The sequence below is a fragment of the Melanotaenia boesemani genome, chromosome 4 (assembly GCF_017639745.1).
Source record: "Melanotaenia boesemani isolate fMelBoe1 chromosome 4, fMelBoe1.pri, whole genome shotgun sequence".
NCBI classification, from domain to species: Eukaryota; Metazoa; Chordata; class Actinopteri; order Atheriniformes; family Melanotaeniidae; genus Melanotaenia; species Melanotaenia boesemani.
The window spans coordinates 34,322,709-34,342,090 of NC_055685.1; the positions used below are offsets into that span (position 1 = coordinate 34,322,709).

General features: G+C 38.6%; 1 protein-coding gene across 1 annotated transcript; it reads left to right on the forward strand.

The window, feature by feature from the left end:
* The first annotated feature begins 317 nt into the window (after positions 1 to 317).
* LOC121638170 lies at positions 318 to 19,156 on the forward strand. Its single transcript, XM_041982739.1, has 6 exons — positions 318 to 906; positions 9,824 to 10,002; positions 10,086 to 10,179; positions 10,306 to 12,752; positions 12,853 to 14,860; positions 17,767 to 19,156. The coding sequence occupies exons 1-5, from the start codon at positions 636 to 638 to the stop codon at positions 14,830 to 14,832; spliced, it is 4,971 nt and encodes a 1,656-aa protein (XP_041838673.1). The 5' UTR covers positions 318 to 635; the 3' UTR covers positions 14,833 to 14,860; positions 17,767 to 19,156.
* The last annotated feature ends 226 nt before the right edge of the window (positions 19,157 to 19,382 follow it).

Here is a 19,382-nt window from a genome sequence, read left to right on the forward strand (position 1 = left end):
TCCTAAGTTATAACTGTGTGTTTAAAAATCATTGGCTTTTGGTTTTTACAAAATTTGCTTTAATTTTTACATTAGATAATCTCGATTCTTATATTAATCACTTAATTAATTCCTGAAATCAAGACCAAGCTTTTCTCTCTTTTTTTTTAACAGGTGTGTGTAGAGAGTTTTAATATAACACTTCCAAGGTGTACTGGTGTTCAGTTAATTCTCCCACACTCCAGTCCAGCAGGTGGCGGTAATGTCCGTAAAAGCTGGTTGGGGCGAGGTCATGTGCGCGATATAACTCAAAGAAGAAGAGGAAGCAGGAAAGAACATTCTGTTGCCGTGTGACAAAGAATGGCGCACGTTGTTCTGTAGCAGTAGATTGGAACTCGTTAGTAATACGTCACTGAAACAAATTATTTTTGTCCGTCAGTTAAATGTTCATAAATGACATAGTTTTCAGAGAATGCGTCGCCCTCCGGATATCTACACAACTTTGGTCGTCAGTGCGTCACCGACAAAGCTAAGACGGTCGCGTCTGTCCATGTGAAGGAGCCATTTTGGCCTAGCCTGCCCTGCTTTAATTAACGGCACGGCAAAGTTGAGAGACGATTTCGTATTTCGAAGGAGCTTTTAGCGTTGATATCAAGATGTCGGCGGACGACTTTCAGAGCAAATATGCCTCTGTCATGGAGAGCATGCTGAAGAGCGCTATTGCAGAAACAACGAAACTTTTCGAAACTATGGTCGACGAGCTAAAGGCAGAAATATCCCAAATCAAAAAGGAGAACGAGGACCTCAAAACAAAATGTATCCAGTATGAAATTTCTAAAAGCCAACCAGTAAAACAGACCACAGACAGGAGTCATGCACCAGAGCAAAGCGACGCCTCTGAAAAATGCGACACGGCCATACAATGTGGTGAGTAATACTTCCTGTTTTCGCCATAAACTAAGTAATATGAATCAGTAATGTTACTCTGTATTTTAACCACAGTTCCCAGTATATTATGGTAGATAAAGTGTATTATCTGGTGCCTTTATAACGTCCGTTTATGTAATCACTCCGTTGGCCTAGTCTTATCTAGAGCGTGAGATCCAGAATGTGAGGGAAACCATACTGTAGCGCCTTGGTGAAAAGATCGGGTGAGAAATAATGATTCAACCGCAATGTCGGTACTGTAGGACAGTTTATGATACGAAAGTAATGAGAAGAAAATGGAGCAACTAATTGTAATGTCCCTTTTATTATAAACTCGGGTTGGTTGCATTTCATTACACAGCTTGATTATAAATATACTGCAAGAGTATGTATGGAGGACCGAAACTGCCAAAATAAAAAATAAATACAAAAATGTAAAATGGCCCAATAAACAAATTGGTGTGCCAATAAATTTTACTAAAAGTTTTTCCATTTAAGAACACGCTATAAAACATGAATAATTTAAATTTCATTTTTCATTTTCAATTGTTTTTTATGCCTGTATTTCTGTAGTTTCCTTTTTACATTTTCTTATCCCCCAAATAATATTTTGTATATTACTTTCATCTACTATTTTATTCATTTATTTGACTTTTTTTCAGTCATTCTTCTCATTATCTCCAATCTTGCTTTTTCTTCTATATATTTTTTTTTTTTTTGAAGCAAACATTTCTGTATGCATTTCTGCCTCAATGTAAACGAGGTGGGTGGCCTTTCAAGGCGAGTCCTTGGGGCAGTACTGGTCAATTAACAGCGAACAGGTCACAGTAGGGGCAGGGTTTAAAATGTTTTATTGATTTTAATCGATTAAAATGAAACACTTGAATGTAAATTTTTATTTTTTAACATCCTCATTTTTCAGTAACGTGATTCTAGTCTCACGTGACTTGCCGAGGCTCGGCGGGATCTTATCATATTTGCACACAACTGGTTTCCTGTGTTGCCTCTGTCCAAAATAAGCTTCTCTTGCTGAGATAATGTCAAATTTAGATGTTTCAATTCATCAGTTTGGATTACATTAACCTGTAAAGTATTCTACAGTGTATTATCACTCACATTAGCCGCTAACGCTAAGACCGCGTCACCACGTACCACAACAGAAAGGGATGTCACCACGCACATAATGTACTTTGAAATAAATCTGACATGATCATTTAAAGTAAAATTTAATGTAAAACAGATACAATTTTGTCATTTTATCAAAAAGTAAACAATTTGATATTTATCTGATTTACATGACGGCATGTCATAGCTGTGCCTGCTCTCCGTGTCCACGGTAGGGCTGCACAATTGGATTTTGATCATGATCACCATTTTGGTGGCCACAATTAAATGAGCTTGATCAACGATATTTACATTCAAAGTGCGAGCTCTGCTGCATGCATCTCTGATCACACACATTCTCAACTAAGGCTGCAATTATTGACAATTCTGATGGTCGATTAGTCACCGTCTATTAAAACGACTAGTCGACCAATCAGATTATGTATCTCATAATTATTAAATGGATCTTATTTCACTTTCAGCTTTGAAATCTCGCATGAAGTTATGTAAGTCCAACGAGCCTTGTCTTTAAATGTTCGAGAATTGCAGATGTACTTCCGTGGTACGCAAGGTCCGTTTTACAAATCTCACATGTATTTAATTTATTTTGTAAGTTTAGCATGAAGTTATTTCAGACTTTTGACGTCCTCTGCTGCTGTTTTGTTCCCTGGTTGGCCACCATATTTTTCCCCTGGCAGACTTTGCGCATGTGCAACTCTCAGCAGAGATAGGGAAGAAGACGATGTCTCACTTTTTGTTTTTTGTTTTTTCTCCCCCCGACAATAGTAAACGGGTAAATTTGTTGTCGACATCGACTAATCGTTGCAGCCCCCTTCTCAACCAGTAGTCTGCCAACCACCAAGGGGCGAACGCAAAGCTAAGGCTTCATTAAGCTGCCTAAATAACAAGGGCGCACACCTTTACAGTCAGCAGCCAGTTGTACTCAGAGTTGCCAACTTGGCGACTTTGTCGCTATATTTAGCAAGTTTTCACTCGCTTCTAGCAACTTTTTTTCTAAAAAGCAACTAGCGACAAATCTAGCGACTTTTTCTGGTTATATTTTTGACTGATGTGAAAGAGCGTATAGTTTACTCTTCAATGAGGACTGGGTGCTGCGCAGACCGTCCAAAAGCCCTCAGAAGAGGCTTGGTCCTCAGCAGCAGCAGCTGCATTCAGAGCAGGAGATGATCGCCTCTGTTTCATGACCAGGCTGAAAATTAAATGTACAAAGCTGCTGCTGGCTGATCCTGCATTGGCTTACCATCAGATATTTATGTTTATTAATGAAGAGTGTGGACATAAATATTTAAAAAGTTAAATGTGTTGTGACATGTTACAGACCCCTAAAAAAAATACACGTAATAAAATTAAACTTGAAAAAGAAAATATTCACTGAAGAATTTAATTTTATTATTTTTTTGCTGTATTAAACATTTTTAGGTTGTCTTTTCATTAATTTTTGCCTTTCTGTATATATACTAGTGATGGGATGTTTGTCTCTTTTAGCTCCTTAAGTTAGCATCTTTTGTAGCACCATAATTTACATTAACTTCTAAAAAATTAAAGGTAAATGTATTTTTTGTTTGCTCTATTTATCTATTCTAATTTAAAGTTTAAATTTTCACTAAAAATTGCTGCCACATAATTTGTTTCTAATTGGTGCAATAAAAATACATGTTTTTCCAAACACTGATCGATCATGATTAATAATCGTGATTGCAATATTGATTAAAATAACCGTGATTATTATTTTTGTCAAAATTGTGCAGCCCTAGTCCACGGCAGTGAGCACACAAAGACAACGGCTGGGTTAAAAAAAAATTTTTTAGCGATTCAAATTAGGGATGCACCGATCCGATATCGATATCGGTATCGGTACCGATATTGTGGAAAATTTTAGATCGGGTATCAGTGTCTATGGGCCCGATCCATAGGTGCAGATCTATTCAGCGTAATTCTATGCTTGGGCTTTGAGTGACGTCGACGAGTGACGAGCCACACGGAGGCTCACTTTGTTTAGCAAAATGGAACGAGTGGAAGCATCAGCTGTTTGGAGATATTTCACGTTGCCTCAGCCAACACATTCCACAGCAACATGCAATTTATGCGGGGTGAATGTTCCAAGGGGAGGTGGTAAAACTTCGAATTATAATACTACCAACCTAATTAAGCATCTCCAGAGATTTCACCCAAAAGAGCATGCCGAGTTCGAAGAAAGTAATAAACAGAAAGGAGGCAGTATGAAGCAGCTAACTTTGAAGGAGATGAAGGAAAGAGTTGAAAAGTTTCCACCCAATAGTGTACAAGCAACAAAAGTCACAGAGAAGATACTAAATTTCATTGTAATGGATGGACAGCCGCTGTCAGTTGTCGGAGATAAGGGATTCCGGCTGCTAATTAACCACCTGGAGCCGCGGTACAACATGGTAAGCCGAAAATATTTATCCGAGACTGCTCTACCTGAACTGCACGGTAAAGTGCGCAAACACATATTCGAGGAGATAAAAGATGCCAAAGTGATTAGTTTCACGACAGATATCTGGAGCTCGGACGTCTCCCCCATGTCGCTGTTAAGTTTAACAGCGCACTGGCTTGATGAAGGTTTCGAACCGCACAGTGCAATGTTAAATGCAACAAACTTTATTTTGCACAATATCGCTAAATCCTTATAAAGAGCTGATTTCTGTGGATTTTCAATATGTACCAAGTACCAAGCTAGTTTCCTTTTGGTTTCTTTTTCTTAATTTCAGCTCCTTTATTATTTATTTTACATGGGATTTTGAATTCCAAATTGCCCTGACTGAGCTATGTTGATGTTTATAAATGTTGTGTAACCAAGATAGTTTTTTTTTTTCTCTGTTTGAGAAGCTTGTTGAATTTAAGATAGCTGTACACAGTTTTCTTTACACATTGGTGCACAGTTGTTACATAAATATTTCAGTATTCTATATGTGTTATTTTTTTAATTGGGGAAGAATTTTTAAAGTCAAATCTCATGTTGTCTTGCACAAAAGAATGATCCCAGTCTTTTCCACATTATGAAACATAGTTTGTTCGGTAGTTCAGTGCTGCTTTTCCTGTATCGGCATCGGATCGGTATCGGCCGATACTACAGCTCAGATATCTGTATCGGTATCGGAGATGAAAAATGTGGATCGGTGCATCCCTAATTCAAATGAAATAAATCCAATATCAGTTCATAAAACTTGGAACATTCACCTATAAAGTCTATTGCAGCGTATTACTGCTCACATTAGCAACTAACACTAAGGCTGTGTCTGAATGTCCACCCTACTCCCTAACCCCTCGTTCACTGCATAGGGCTGCACTATATAGCACACTACATAGTGACTCATTCTCTTGTCGATTCGGACACGAAGCTGCCTATTTTTTTCGTCCCCACAAATCACGTGACTACCGGCGTCACCACGGCAACCACAACCCGCGTCAAGATGTCATTCCAAATCCAATCCAAAGTTGTGCGTAAATATTTTTATTTTATTCCTTATGTTGTATTTTTTTTGTTTGTTTGTTTGCTTATAGGTAATTTCGCGCAGCTCAATTTTTCTCCTCCTTGCGCCATGTTGAGCTTCTGTCCGCAATGCATTGTTGTCTATATTGGCCCGTCTAGTGACCATCGATGCTCACAACTTTTCAAGATGCATTGTGGGTAATTTTTAATGCCCTACTTTTTTCTCTCTGGACATTCGGACACCCCTACAAAATGGCGTGACCCCTATATAGGGCACTATGTAGGGAGTAGGGTGCACATTCGGACACAGCCTAAGACTGCAGCCCTCATCTTAGCAGCTAATCCTAACGGGAGCAGTCACGTTCAACAACAGGAAGTGATTTCAACATGCATGTTGTTTAAAATAAATCCGATTTGGTCATTTAAAGTCACATTTCCTCTGGGATACGGGGATGATGCTATTTGCTAACACTTTCATGTGTCGTTACACTGTAGTTAGCTGTATTTCTAGCTACTCAATGTACACCTATTGTTTAATGTGGTTAATCAGCTAAAAGTTTTTAACCTAGTTGTTACTTTTGTAGCATTTCCATCTTTCGTGTTGATCACTAACTTTCTGGTCATCATTACATGTGTTACCTGCTGGTCGTGATCGGGTAAAGTGTGGCCTAATTCCTTTTAAGCTAAGTACACACATAAAGATTATCAGGCTGTTTTGTCCCAATTTTGCCCTGTCCAGACCAAGGACGGCAAACACCCGGTTATCTTAAGTCTTATAAATCAGCCTATAAAACTATCATTTGGTCTGAGGTGTGTTTAGAGCGAATTCGTCCCGACAATCGGCTCTGAAACGGGCTGTGGCCGATAATCACAGTTATTGAACTTATTTAATATTTACGACCAAAAATCTTTGTGTGTGGGGAAAGCTGACGACTCATGAGTTAAGACTGTGTGAATTCTGACGTGAAACATAATGTAGCCAATCCAGAGAACGAACTGACTGGGGAGCAAGGAAGGATATCAAGTCTGCGTTCACGCTGTCTCCAGCCTGTTATTTTCTTTCACTTCTGGATCTTTTTGTTAAATGTCGCAAGACTACCATCATTACTTCATTATATATGTCCTCTGCCATGCTGGGTGTTGTTTTTTAGTTGTTGCCATGGTTCTTTGTTGTTCTGGTTGTTGCTATGTTTCTTCTTCGTTTTTGTTAGATCACGTTTGATCATGCACGATTTCTGGCTCGGATCGGCTGCGTGACAGAATCGTGTGTGTGTGTGTGTTTTCTGCGCTGAAATTATGAGAGCACACCACACACGATCAGTACAATCTAGTGGTGTTCCGATTGATCGTACGCCGATCATTCTTGGCCGATATCCGTAAAAAAGAATGTGATCTGTGTTCACCAATCAATGTCTTTTGTTGCCGATCACAAAATCATACTCTGCAACCTGCAGAAGCGCTGCGTGCAGTGTCATGCAAATCCAAAACAAACATGTCTGCCGTGTGGAAGTTTTACACTGTGTGTGAGAGTGATGTGAAGTTTGCATCCTGCAACACGTGCAACGCAAAAGTACCTTGCGGGGGAAGTACGTCAAAATCTTTCAATACAACGAATCTAATACGGCATTTAAAGAACAAACACTTCACGGAGTACGGTGAATTTTCGAGGTTCACTCCACAGAATGAAAGGAAGACACCCGGTGCAGCCAGAGCACAGCTAACGCAGCCAACAGTTACCAACACTCGTCCGTATGAGCGTGACAGTCAAGCAAATAACCACAAAAATAATTGAATTAATCGGTCTTGACGACCAACCGTTCTCAGTGGTGGAGGACACCTCTTTTATTTGACTTTTTTTTTTTTTTTTTTGGGGGGGGGCAATATTGAGATTTTGTTTTACTTTCTTATTTAGCCTGATGAGAGCCTTAATGTGTTTTCAGTGTTAAAATATAGTACTGCTGATTACTGAAAGATTAAGGGGATTTTATGGTTCCTTTTTCCACATCAAATAGTCGGCAGTGCTTATAAAAAAATTACAGCCAATCAATGTGATTATCGGTGATCGGCAGTGTTCGGCACTCATGGGTAATCGGTATCGGAATTGGCAACAAAAAATCTGATTGGAGCATCCCTAGTACAGTCAAAACTGTTAAATGCCTGATTTTTTTTATCTTCATGTGTTGGGTTTCTGACAGATAAAAAAAAATATTTTCAGATTTAGAAAATCTTTGTGTGTACCAGCCTTTGGTTTGAACGTTGTTCACACACTATCGAAACAAAACAGACCCTCCTTTCAGCTAAAGCCTGGTTGCAAATCCCTCATTGTACTGGCCATTATTCATCCAGCAGTGTTCGGTGAAGTGCTAGTAACAATTACAAATATTGATGCAACTTGGTGGCTTGGTCCCAAAAACAAACTCCATCCATTTCGTGTAACTGTTGTTTCCATCAGGAGTTTGAACAAAATCCTCTGCCACTGTTTTGTTCCATGGTCGGCTGCCATATTTTTCCCCAGGTGGGGAACAGAGATAATAAAAGAAGACGATGTCTCACTTTGTGTTTTTTTTTTTTTTTGTTTGTTTTGTTTAGTTTTTTTCTAACAATAGTCGACGGGTAAATTCATTGTCACAATTTCTATTGTCGACTATTGTGGGTGTGCCTTTCTTCTCCTGAACGTGCACGAGCTAGAGAAGATGACCAATAACTGCATTTTGTGTTTTTTTTGTTTTGTTTTTTTACTAATTAAATTAAATTAAACTTAAATTTGTTTGGTCTGAAACATTTAAGTGTGACAAACATGAAAAAAAAAACAGAAAGGGGATATATCTCTTAAAAGCTCTTTCAAAATAAAACCTCCTGTACAGACAAAGTAAAACTCAGTTGTAACCACTTTGCTCTTTTTAACTAAAACAACTGACAGAGGATTGAGTATAAGAGAATCATGTAAACAGAAAATAAACAAGTGCCTTAAAGACATTACAAAACCTATTCTAGAGGAATAGAGGTGACTTTAAAGGACTTTTGTTGTGACTTGGCAGCTATGTCTCTTTTAAACAAGACTGCACTTTCTAATCTTCTACTGAAGTCCCCATTTGTAATTTTTTTTTCATATATTAGTTTGATTCCTTTGTTCTTCTATCTCAGGTTTTGACCTGAGTTTTTATTATTCTTATAGTTATTTCTATCCAGGCCTTAGATGAGTACCCACTTTTCGTATTTGTGCATTTGATATTGACTCAATTAAATTTTGTGCGATTCAACTTTTTTATTTTTATACTCCCCACTTACAAGCATTGCTTAAAATCGAGCACATTTGCAGGAATTGCACATAATTTTACAGTATCGCACAAACGACAAATCTATGATACAGGAGATTACACACATTTACAAAAATATAACTAAGTTAGTGGTGTATACGTCAGCTTACACTGGCTTTAGCACCAAACTTGTAAAGAAGAGAAACTCTGTAAAACAGCCCGACGTCCTGCCTACATTGCAGCTCTCTCCTGCAGCGTCAGGCTTGTGAGCTTTAGCTGCCATTAATGTACAGACAGCATAATTCATAGCCACGTTTCCACTAAGGCCTAAGGACTGCGGTTTGTTTCTGTAAACCCTGATCTGTTGTTTTCATAGCCATCCTTGCCTGGTAGGCGTATCAGCCGAATAGGGATATTTGTATGTGCTACGTGGTAGGCAGGCAGGGAGGACTTGACTGTTTAGTGTAGTTAATTAGTGCATTAATTAGTGCATGAAAACGTAAACATAAGTGTTTATGGAAAACTAACAGTCAACATATCTTTCACAACCTATTCTTATTTGATGTCTTCCATTCTTCAAAATAAGCATTTCACAACAATATGGGCATGTTTAGGACTTCACTGAACTACAAATCACTTGTTGTGATATTTACTATTAAAAACTATTATTTTTCCTTTTTTACACATGTGATCTTTTATTCCTTACCATGTAGAATACTCTTCTGCCCTCCTTAAACCATGTTTAAATGCCTTTTTGTTTGTTCAGATGCTGTTGATGACAGTAGAGCCATCAGCACTTTTTTCTCATGTCACTTCGTTGTATAAGAGGTCTAAGAGCGGCTTACTGATGAGTTGCGCCTCTGTATAAAGTAAAAAAAAAAAAAAAAAGCCTAAAGTTGCACAGAAAGGCACAAAATGCAATCTGACCTAAGAAAGGTCAGCTTAAGACCTCTAGCTAAGGTCCCTTCCAGTGTTTGAACCATCCTATCACTCCTTTTCTGTATGTGTTTTCATTTGTTCATTGGCCTTAATGAAGGACATTTGAAAAATGAACCTGCTGTCTTATTTGGTTTTAAATTTACAGATCTTGGACCTTGCCGCACAGTTCTGGTGGAGCAATGTCCACCACCGCGGCCAGCTGAAATGCAAAACTTAGAGCAACAATATGCTAATGCGAGGATGAACTACAGTCTGCTGGAGCACAACTACGTCAGTAAAGAAGAGACTAATTCTAAGACAGCTTTTGTAGTTGTCAAGCAGGAGGTATGCGAGTGTTGGCAACAAAAATAAAATATTTTCCCCATTTATGTCTGTTCAAAACTGGAATTTTTGTCGCGTTCCCACAGGAATCCTACAGTGATTCATCTCTGCAGTATGTCTTAAAGCAAGAGGAAATTGAATCTTCTGTGACACCAGGACAAGTCATGACTAATGATCCAGGTGAAGAATATTTCTTTCTCAATTGATTGAGATCTTGTAAATTTGACGTGAAATGTTCTTTTAATGTTGTCATTTTTAACAGTGGTTCTCATGTTTCTTTTGATGCCTGTCTTTTTTTGTGGCCAGTTTTAAAAGAGCCTTTTGTTAGTGGACCTGGAAATAAAGGGCCTGTGATCCAGGAATGTTCATCAGAAGAAATTAAATCAACTCCAAAAAATGAAGCAACCCAAGTGGTTTTAGAAGCATCGAGCCTGGGAATGAACAGCAGTTTAAAAGAGGCCCAGAAGCAGTACTGCAACCCACAAGATTCATTAGTCATCTCATTGAAAGATGCTTTCAAGAGTTACTTTAAGGAAGAGTGTGAAGTTGCTCAGAAGATGGCAGAAACTGCAACACAGGAAGAGCAGACATCTGAAAAACATTTAAACCCTCAGGAAAGTCATCCAAACAGTGTAACATCAGTAAATACGCAAAATGAAGATGTTGTGCAACATACAGGTGTGCACTGTACAGAGAAAACACTAGCAGAGTCTCTTCTGGTGAACAAAGATGTGGCATGTGAAGGTTTAAAAGACACCATGGTAGAAGCTGAAGCTTGTTCCAAGCCTAACTTGACGGTTCGACGTGGAAGAGGGCGCCCACCAAAGAAAAGAAAGCAAAAGCAAATCCTATCAGCATCTACTGAGGTTCCATCTGGCCAGAAAACTGCAAGTGCCCCATCGGTAGGAGAGAAGAAGATTGGTTTATCACCTGTAATTGGTACAGAAAAAGTTTTTTTTCCAAAGCCTTCAGGGGAATCTACAGTTGAGCCCACAGGGACTTTATCCGTCACCACTCCATCGGTCCGTAAGAGTCAAAATAAATCTTTGGAGAAGAAGGGAGAAGTTGGTTCATCTGTTTCAGTTGAACAACCCCCCTCTGAATCTAAACAGCTTTCCAAGGAAGTGAAAGAAGATGCAACTAAGACTCAAACCTCTGGAGCTTCAGCTACAAGTGAAATGCACAGTGCTCCACAAGCAGACTCACTGCAAACAGCATCATGTCAACAAAAAAAACCCCACACTTCTGTAAGTCTTCAGGATGCAATGCTGCTAATTGAAGCCATGAATCAGTCAACCATGGAAAATGCTCAGCCAAAAGGCACTGAACCCCAGACCCAAAGCGCTCCCCTCGTCGGCTCCTCAGAAATGGGGGATAAGAGCGTAACACCACAGACAGATTCTGTACAGACTCAGCTCACATCAAAATCACTAGATGTTCCTCCTCATATTACAAATGCCACTTCAACCTGTGAAGTACAGACCTGTAATAAGGTTCTCAAACCAGTCCAACAAAATATACTCATTCCTCTCAGTACTACTCAAACGGTGGCGTCATCAGCTGATGCAACTCAGCAGTTACTTCCACGTCTTCTGGTAACACTGGGAGTACCCAGTAAATCACCCCGTACAATCATTATTGTGCCAAAGCCTGTCCCATCTCCTGCATTTTGTAACAGTGCAGGACTGCCTTCATCCCAATCTCCTAAAGTTGACTTAACAGCAAAACACAAAAAGTTGCTTCTTATACCTACAGCTTCACAATCACCTGTTGGAACAACTTCCCGTTACTCTGTTCCCCAGAAAACATTCACTATTACATACAATACACTGCCTTCTGTCCAACCTTTACAGGCAACCACCACCTCAACAGATAAGCATTCAGAGACGATTCCAAAAAAAGAAATGGCTATTAATACCAGAAAAGTGGAAACTGAGATAATAAGGAAACCTGGGATAATCATTCTCAGAGCTAAGCAGAATACCACTGAACCCACTGCTCCTGCTTCATTAGAGTCATCAACACAGTTGAGTTCCATGTCTCAGGAGTCAAGTTCACCTAATTTAGATGATAGAGTAGAAGAGAAAATAGATGATACAGCTGAGAATCAAGACTCACCCAAACCAGAGACCCCTGTTTGTGAAACTATCGACTCGCCTACAGAAACTTGTTCAGATTCAGATACTTCAGACGAACAAGGACCAACATCTGCAACTCCAGCAACTCCAGTGTTACCACCTGCCCCTGCTGAGCCAAAACGCTGTGCAGTGGTCAGATTAACTAGACTTCCATTTCCAATATCAGCACAAGAATCCATCTCAGTTTCAAGATGGTTTCCAAACAGATTTTCAGAATGTATCTGTCAAAAACCCTCAAAATCAACAATGTCAGTTCTGGGCATGCCAGTTTTAACCCCTGTAAAAATCCCCTCTGTGCCAGAAATGCCATCCACATCAGAGGAGTCACCTGCTAGCAGAGATGTGCAGCCATCTATGTCTTCTACTGTATCAGAGCCGGTGGTGGAGATTTCTGATGTAGTCAGCAACATGATGGATCCCTCACCTGTGCCTAGTGCATCTGATGAACTAACTTCTAATTTGAGTCAGATTTTCAGCAATGAAGAAAATCAATCAAGTGGTCGGTTGCAGCTAACTCCCATCACTTCCAAGGATACATCTTATCCTCAGTTAAGGATGACTAAAACTCAGTTCCTGGCACAACTCTCTGTATCACCAGTAGTCCAAGAACAAGAGGTAAACACCTTTTTAGTATGTGGGGATAAACTAATAGTCATAGTTTGTATTTCTAGCATAATTTGCTCAACTAATGTTTCTTCTTTACATGTTATTACAGACCAGCGATAATAGCTCTGCAGATTCAAGAGAGACCAGAAACTGTGGGAAGAAAGGCCCACCGAAAGCCTCCATTGTCACCAGACTGCGAAGTCACCTGAAAGATTGCTTGAAAGCTAGAAGAACTGCGGGACAAAAAGCAGACAAGGAAATGGAACCAACCTCCAAAAGCCCTAAGAAACCTAGATTAGAGGAGGACGGTCTAAATGATAAAAACATAACTAAAACAGTTTGCAACAGAAAACAAGATGAAACTGACAATATTGCCTCAACAGATCAAGTTAATACCACTTCTTTGATTAGTCGTGGGGAATCTAGTCAGTGTGTAGATGCAGTCACAACTATGAGCAGTGTTGGTCAACCAGCTTCTGTCAGTTGTAGGTCTGAGCCACCAAGAGATTCCACGGCTGAGAGTTTGGAGAAGCCCAATCCAAGTAGAGATGGTGTAGACCCAAACAGCGTAGAGTCCACATCTGTAAATCCTAAGCAGTCTACTTCAGCAGAAGCAAGTGGAAGACCAAAAATGTCTATATTAGTTTCTATTAGTCGAAGGAGGTGTCCTTTACATCAAGATGATGTAAGTTTAAGAAATAAGAAATCCAAGTCTGTAAGCCCTCAGACGCCCAGCTCTATGAAAACAAGTACTGGTCCTAAAAACACTAAGTTTGGTTCTAGCCCAAAAACTGCTAAATCCCCCTCTATGAGTCCCAATGGATCAACCAAAGAGGGTGTTATTCCTAAAAAGTCTGAATCTCCTGTTTGTCTTAGAACATCTACTTTAACTAGAAAGGACACAAGTCCTAAAATGCCTGGCAGCCCTTTTACTTCCACTAACAAAAAAGGCGATCATAGCAACGGGTCCATTAAAAGGGCATCTAGTTCTTTTAGCTCTGGAAGGCGAAATCTAAGCACAGTTAGTTTTATCGTAAACAAAATTAATAGTGAATCTCGTACCGTAAGTGTCAGAGGCCATAGAATCACAAAAAACACTTCTGAAAGCAGTGGAGTGTCCACATCTGCTCACAAGGAACCCAGGCAAACAAAAGGTCGTCCTGCTACCACAGCAAGTTTCAAAGTTGTAAAGGCCATGCAATTGGCTAAAGCAGCAAAAACCAAGAGGAGAGGTAAAATGAAAATGTCTAATAACTCAAAAAGGCAGAAAAAGTTGGGAGAGAACCAAGCCAACAATGGAGCTTTGAAAACATGTCGAGCGAAAGTGTGGTATCCTCCTACGCTGCCACCTAATGAGGTTCCTTCAACAGAAATAAGGAAACCCAAGCCTGTAGTGGTAGAGGACAAAATTCCTCTTATACCTTTCAACCAAACACCTATTGTATCACCTTTGCAGCCATTAGCTGTCATTGGTAAGCATCTGTTGAGGAACCAGTGTGGGCAATGTGGTCGTGTCTTCAACAGCAACGCTGCTCTGGAAAGCCATGTGAGTCTCCATGCAGGTTACAGGCTTTATTCATGCTCACTGTGTGGGAAGTGTTTCCCAGACTCCAAGACTTTCAAACGGCACCATCGAGTGCACCGCAATGGTAGGATCCACGTCTGTCGACACTGCGGGAAGGGCTTTGTCTACCGATATGGCCTCAGCAAACATCAGCAGATGGTCCACACCAGGATAAAACCTTTCATCTGCCAGATATGCAACAAGGGATTTGTCACTAGACGAGATGTTGAAGTCCACATACGGACCCACACCGGAGAGAAACCATTCAAATGCCACCTTTGTGAAAAGAAATTTGCAAGGAGAGTAGAGCTAAATGTGCATTTACGGTGGCATAACGGAGAGAAGAGACACTGGTGCCCTTACTGTGGGAAAGGTTTCTTAGACTTAAATAACCTGAAGAGACACAAGTATACCCACACCGGGGAGAAACCACATTCCTGCCCGCGCTGCCCCAAGAAATTCACACAGGGCGCCCACCTGAAAAAGCATCTTAAAAATGTGCATAAAGAAAAGGGTGGACATTAAAGAGGCTGCCTTGACCCACTGAATTATGGTGAGTTGTCTAATGAATGATTAAATGAAGGATGAATTTTTTTTATGATTTACCATGTCCCACCCCTTCCCACACCAACTGCATTATTGTAAGAAGGAAAAGGAAAAAAAATTGACTGTTCCATGTTTTCTGAACTATAAGTCACTCCAGAGTAAAAGTCACATCAGTCGTAAATTGTCATGAAGAGAAAAAAAAATGTTGCGCTGGACTAAGTCGCATTTATTTAGAAAATTATTTCACAAAATCCAGTACCAAGAACAAACATTTAATCTGGAAAGGCAATTTATTCAGCTACACAATAACACATGGAACAACAGGCTGAATATCTGGTATGTTAACCCCATGAGTCAGTCCCTTCTTGTGGCAGAATACCAGAGGTTGGTCTGGTTCGTCAACATGGGCCTCAGGTAAATAATAAACGTCACAGAGAGGGACATTAAGACGTTTCCAAATTATCCACTGTGTAGCAGTTAATGGATTTTTATTTGTATTTTTTTTATTTTTTTGTGGCTCAGATAAGTCACACAATTATAAATAGAAGTGGATGTTTATGATTTTTGTATGTTGTCCCAAAATGTTAAACTAACCCCATATTGGCTCGTCTACCTGTTCATCAATCCAGATGGCTTTTATCCAGATTGAAAACAACTGGCCCATTATTATGGTCTATAAATGTGTGCAAATAGAGACTTTATGTTCATTTGGATCTATTTATACAGTGGACTGTGTCTGTAAAAGTGACTTGAGATAACAGCGTAAATAAAACTGAACTCAAATTAAATTTCTTCCATTAATTTATTTTTCAGCTGGTTAAAGGCCATCATTCAGAAACGGACCTCTAAACTTAGTTTTGGCCCATTGTGGATGAAACCCCATATTTAAAACACATGGCACAAGCAAAGCGACTCATTAAAGCCTCGTTTCCACCAACCGGTGCTGGTCAGGCAGTTAGGGTGCAGATATGGGCCCGACCGATATGGATTTTTTTGAGGCCGATACAGATTCCGATATTTGGCAGAAAAAAATCTGATTACCGTTTAATTGTCCGATTTTTTATTTTATTTTTTTAATATATAATAAATAATTTTTGGTTCATTGCCGCTTACACCAACAAAAATATGAATTACAGGCAGGACATTTTACTGTTTCACAATATTTTGTCCTTATGTTTAACTTTACAACAAGAATTTCCAAAAACATGCAACAAAGCATTAAATAATGGGGAAATTAAAATATATAACCTCAAAAAAGTCAATCTATAAATAAATTGTATAAATGAATAATGAATTAAATCTTGTTTTGTACTTTTTGCTGATGCAAATTAGAAGTAGGTTAAAATACAGGTAGAAAAATATAAGGTGTATGCCTTAATATAACCAACATGAGAGAAGTTAGATTAACATTATTTATGCAGCCTTCTGATGCCCTTTAATGTTAAAATACATTTTCTTTACTCCTATATTTTCTTTGTCTTGAAATATATCATGACAAAGATAAACCTGCAGGGAGTATGATATATGAACCAAAATAAAAACCAGATATGCTTTTCTTAAATGTCAAAGATGTCATCTTTGAAAGTTGTATTTTATCTACTGTATAATGGTCACAAATGTTCTGGCACTAATTGTAACACATAGCGAGTCACTGTTACAGCCTGTCATGTTAGTGTTTTCTGACAAAGTAAAACTAAGGGAGACAGACTATAATAAGTTTTCGATGCAGTAGTGAAAGCCTCCTCAGTTCTGCATTCACATCTCCTAAAATACACCTCAACCTGCAGCTGACGGAGTTCTGTACTCTGATACACTTAAGTTATTTCTGCAGTTACTGGCTACTTAGCTAGGACATCACTCTGCAGACTCTGACACTTAACAGCATTTGCTGTTTTATGTAAATGTAAGACCAAATCAGCGTATAATCGGTCGGGCGCTAACCGTAACCTTACCTGAGAGGCGCAGCATCAGCTGGGTAGCGATAGATGCCTCAGCTACATAATTTTCCTTAAAATATAACCAAAACATGACACGGAAACATAGGAGGAGAATGGCAGCCATCCAACAGTTTGTGTTCTTTCGTCTTGGCGGTGCTTTGTAACGCCATTTTAAATGGATATTTAATCAACAAAAAGAAAATTAGTTGCTCTAAACAAGGAGCCATTGTTTTTATGCCAGGTTGCACTGGAAGGGATTCTCCCCCCTAGCCTAGCGCTAGCTTAGAGAGTGTGTTAGCGATGTTAGCTTTGTGATTGTTTATAACAATTTCTAAGAGAAAAACAGTCAACTACTTTTTCTTAGTAACTAACTAATCTACTAATATGTTGATATTAACATAGTGCTGGTAATTAATGCAAGTCAAGACAGTTATTAGTTTTTACATTGTAGTTATTGCAAGCCTAGCGCACCCTCTTGGTTGTAGATGGTAATATTTAAATTAAATCAAATCAAGCTTTAAAAACGCTTTTCATACCAAAGGCAGCATAAAGTGCTTTACATAAGAAAAGCAATTCATGCATATTAAATAAAACAAGCTTTCATACACCAAAACAGACATTATAGCAATTAAAACAAAAACAAACAACCTCTGTGGTTCATGTCAGTCAGCGTAAATTATCATTTTAAAACATGTTAAATTATATATAAGTTGCAGGATCAGCTAAACTAAAAAAAAAAAAAAAGGTGTGACTTAAAGTCTAGAAAATATGGTACTTCTTTTTATGCTAAGTCATGTTTTTTTTTTTTTTTCCTTTTTTGATCTTTCTTTCCTCATAAAGAAAAATGTTCATGCATCAGGGAAGGCTAGGTGGTAGCTAATGCCACATTTATATATTTAAAAATGAGGCGAGGGGGATGTATTTATGCTAACAAGGTACATGTTTTTTAAAGAAATTAATGTTCATGTGATTACAGATTTTCGATTTGCCCAACTGCTACATGTGCGCTGGTTGCCTGGCAACTTCCTGCTTAATACTGGATTTAGAGCCTGCTGTTTATGAAGATGGCCAATCAGGAAATATTAGAAATATTCTGCATGACGCTTCGCATTTTAATATTTACATTGGTGTTGAGCTGTTTTGAAGGGTGTTTAATGATAGGTTGATCTGTTTTGTAATTAATGTAAAGTAAGGATGTTGTGCTTTGTTTTTTTTTTTTTTTGGTACTATCCTTTCTCCACAGCAAAAAAAATGGGGTTAGGAACAGGAAAGGTGACAATAGTTTTCTTCTCGGTCTTAGTAAATGCTATGAGCAGATTTATCCATTATTTTATTTTTTGAATGGTTAATTTTAAGGTGATATATTGATTGTAATTGATCCTTCCTGATTGTATTTAACTAGCTGCAACAGAACATTTCTTAGATTAATGTTTTTAAAAGAAGTCAATTTGCTTGGTAGTGTGGGGGAAAAATTCTTATGTCTGCTCAGCCAGATCTTTTGTGAAGCACATAAAGCTCCTTTTGTTAATGTGCCACAGCCTGTATGGTGGAAATACCACAGTTTTTTCCTCCTCTTCTCTTTAACTGATATTTGACCATTTTCACCATATCGATAGTATTTGACTTCCTTTGCACTTTTTTTGTCTAGATGTTGTTGTGGAAAGGAAATATTTTGACGAGTGTTACTGGTCATGGATTGAACAGTACATAGGAAATTTTGTTATTTTTAAATGTGAACATTTTAAATGTTTTTAGGAATTGATGCTACTTGTGTTATTCATGTGAAAATTTCTGTTATGACATAGCTTTGCATTGTTTTTGGGACAAATGGCAGTTTAAAAGATAATGCTACTTGTACAAGGATTTACCGCCTAACGCAAGGATTGTGACGGAGTGATGAATGTTTTTGTCATTTAACTTCTGTAAACCTCAGTTAATGATCCTATTGATCATTAATTTTCATTCATTGGTGCATTTTCATTTTAAGCTGATCAGCCCTCTGCTGGTATTTGATCATTAGTGCGTGCCCTTGTTTACCTTTGTTTTTCTTTTCTGTATACTTACCGAAATAGTCAGGAAGGACTCGAGCGCCGCTTCCGCAGTCAGCTGTTTCACATGGAAATGAGACGTTTTGACTTGACATTTTTGTTTCCAAAGTCAGTTTTGCTTTGTTACAACCTTTTTTTTCTTCTTTCTCAGATGCTTAAATTGCCATGTATACAGGGAAATGCTAAATGGCAACGACTCCAATTATTCTGAACTTCATTGAAGTTATTGTACAAACTGTAAATTTCACTGATTTGATTAGTAAAATTCAGATGTTTATTTTGAGAAAACGGGTAATAAATAAATCATTGTCAAAGATATCCCTGTGTGAGCTTTTTTGAGTTGAATAATTGTATTAAAAGAAGTAAATACTTCATTATCACCTGTAAGAAAAGTATTTGTGCAGATGGAGTAGTGGTTAGGAACTCTCCTGGCATTTATTTAAATGGATAGTTAGCTGGTGGTTTTAAATGAACTTGGGTTGAGTGTGAAGGTTTTATTTTCCTTTACCGTTTCATGGACTGGTGAGCTGCTCAGACGTCTCTG

Excerpts from the sequence above, each read along its gene's own strand:
- LOC121638170 (XM_041982739.1), top strand. The coding sequence starts at position 636 with ATGTCGGCGGACGACTTTCAGAGCAAATATGCCTCTGTCATGGAGAGC. Across the intron at positions 10,003-10,085 it reads TTGTAGTTGTCAAGCAGGAG|GAATCCTACAGTGATTCATC; the intron begins GTATGCGAGTGT and ends GCGTTCCCACAG. Across the intron at positions 12,753-12,852 it reads CAGTAGTCCAAGAACAAGAG|ACCAGCGATAATAGCTCTGC; the intron begins GTAAACACCTTT and ends ATGTTATTACAG.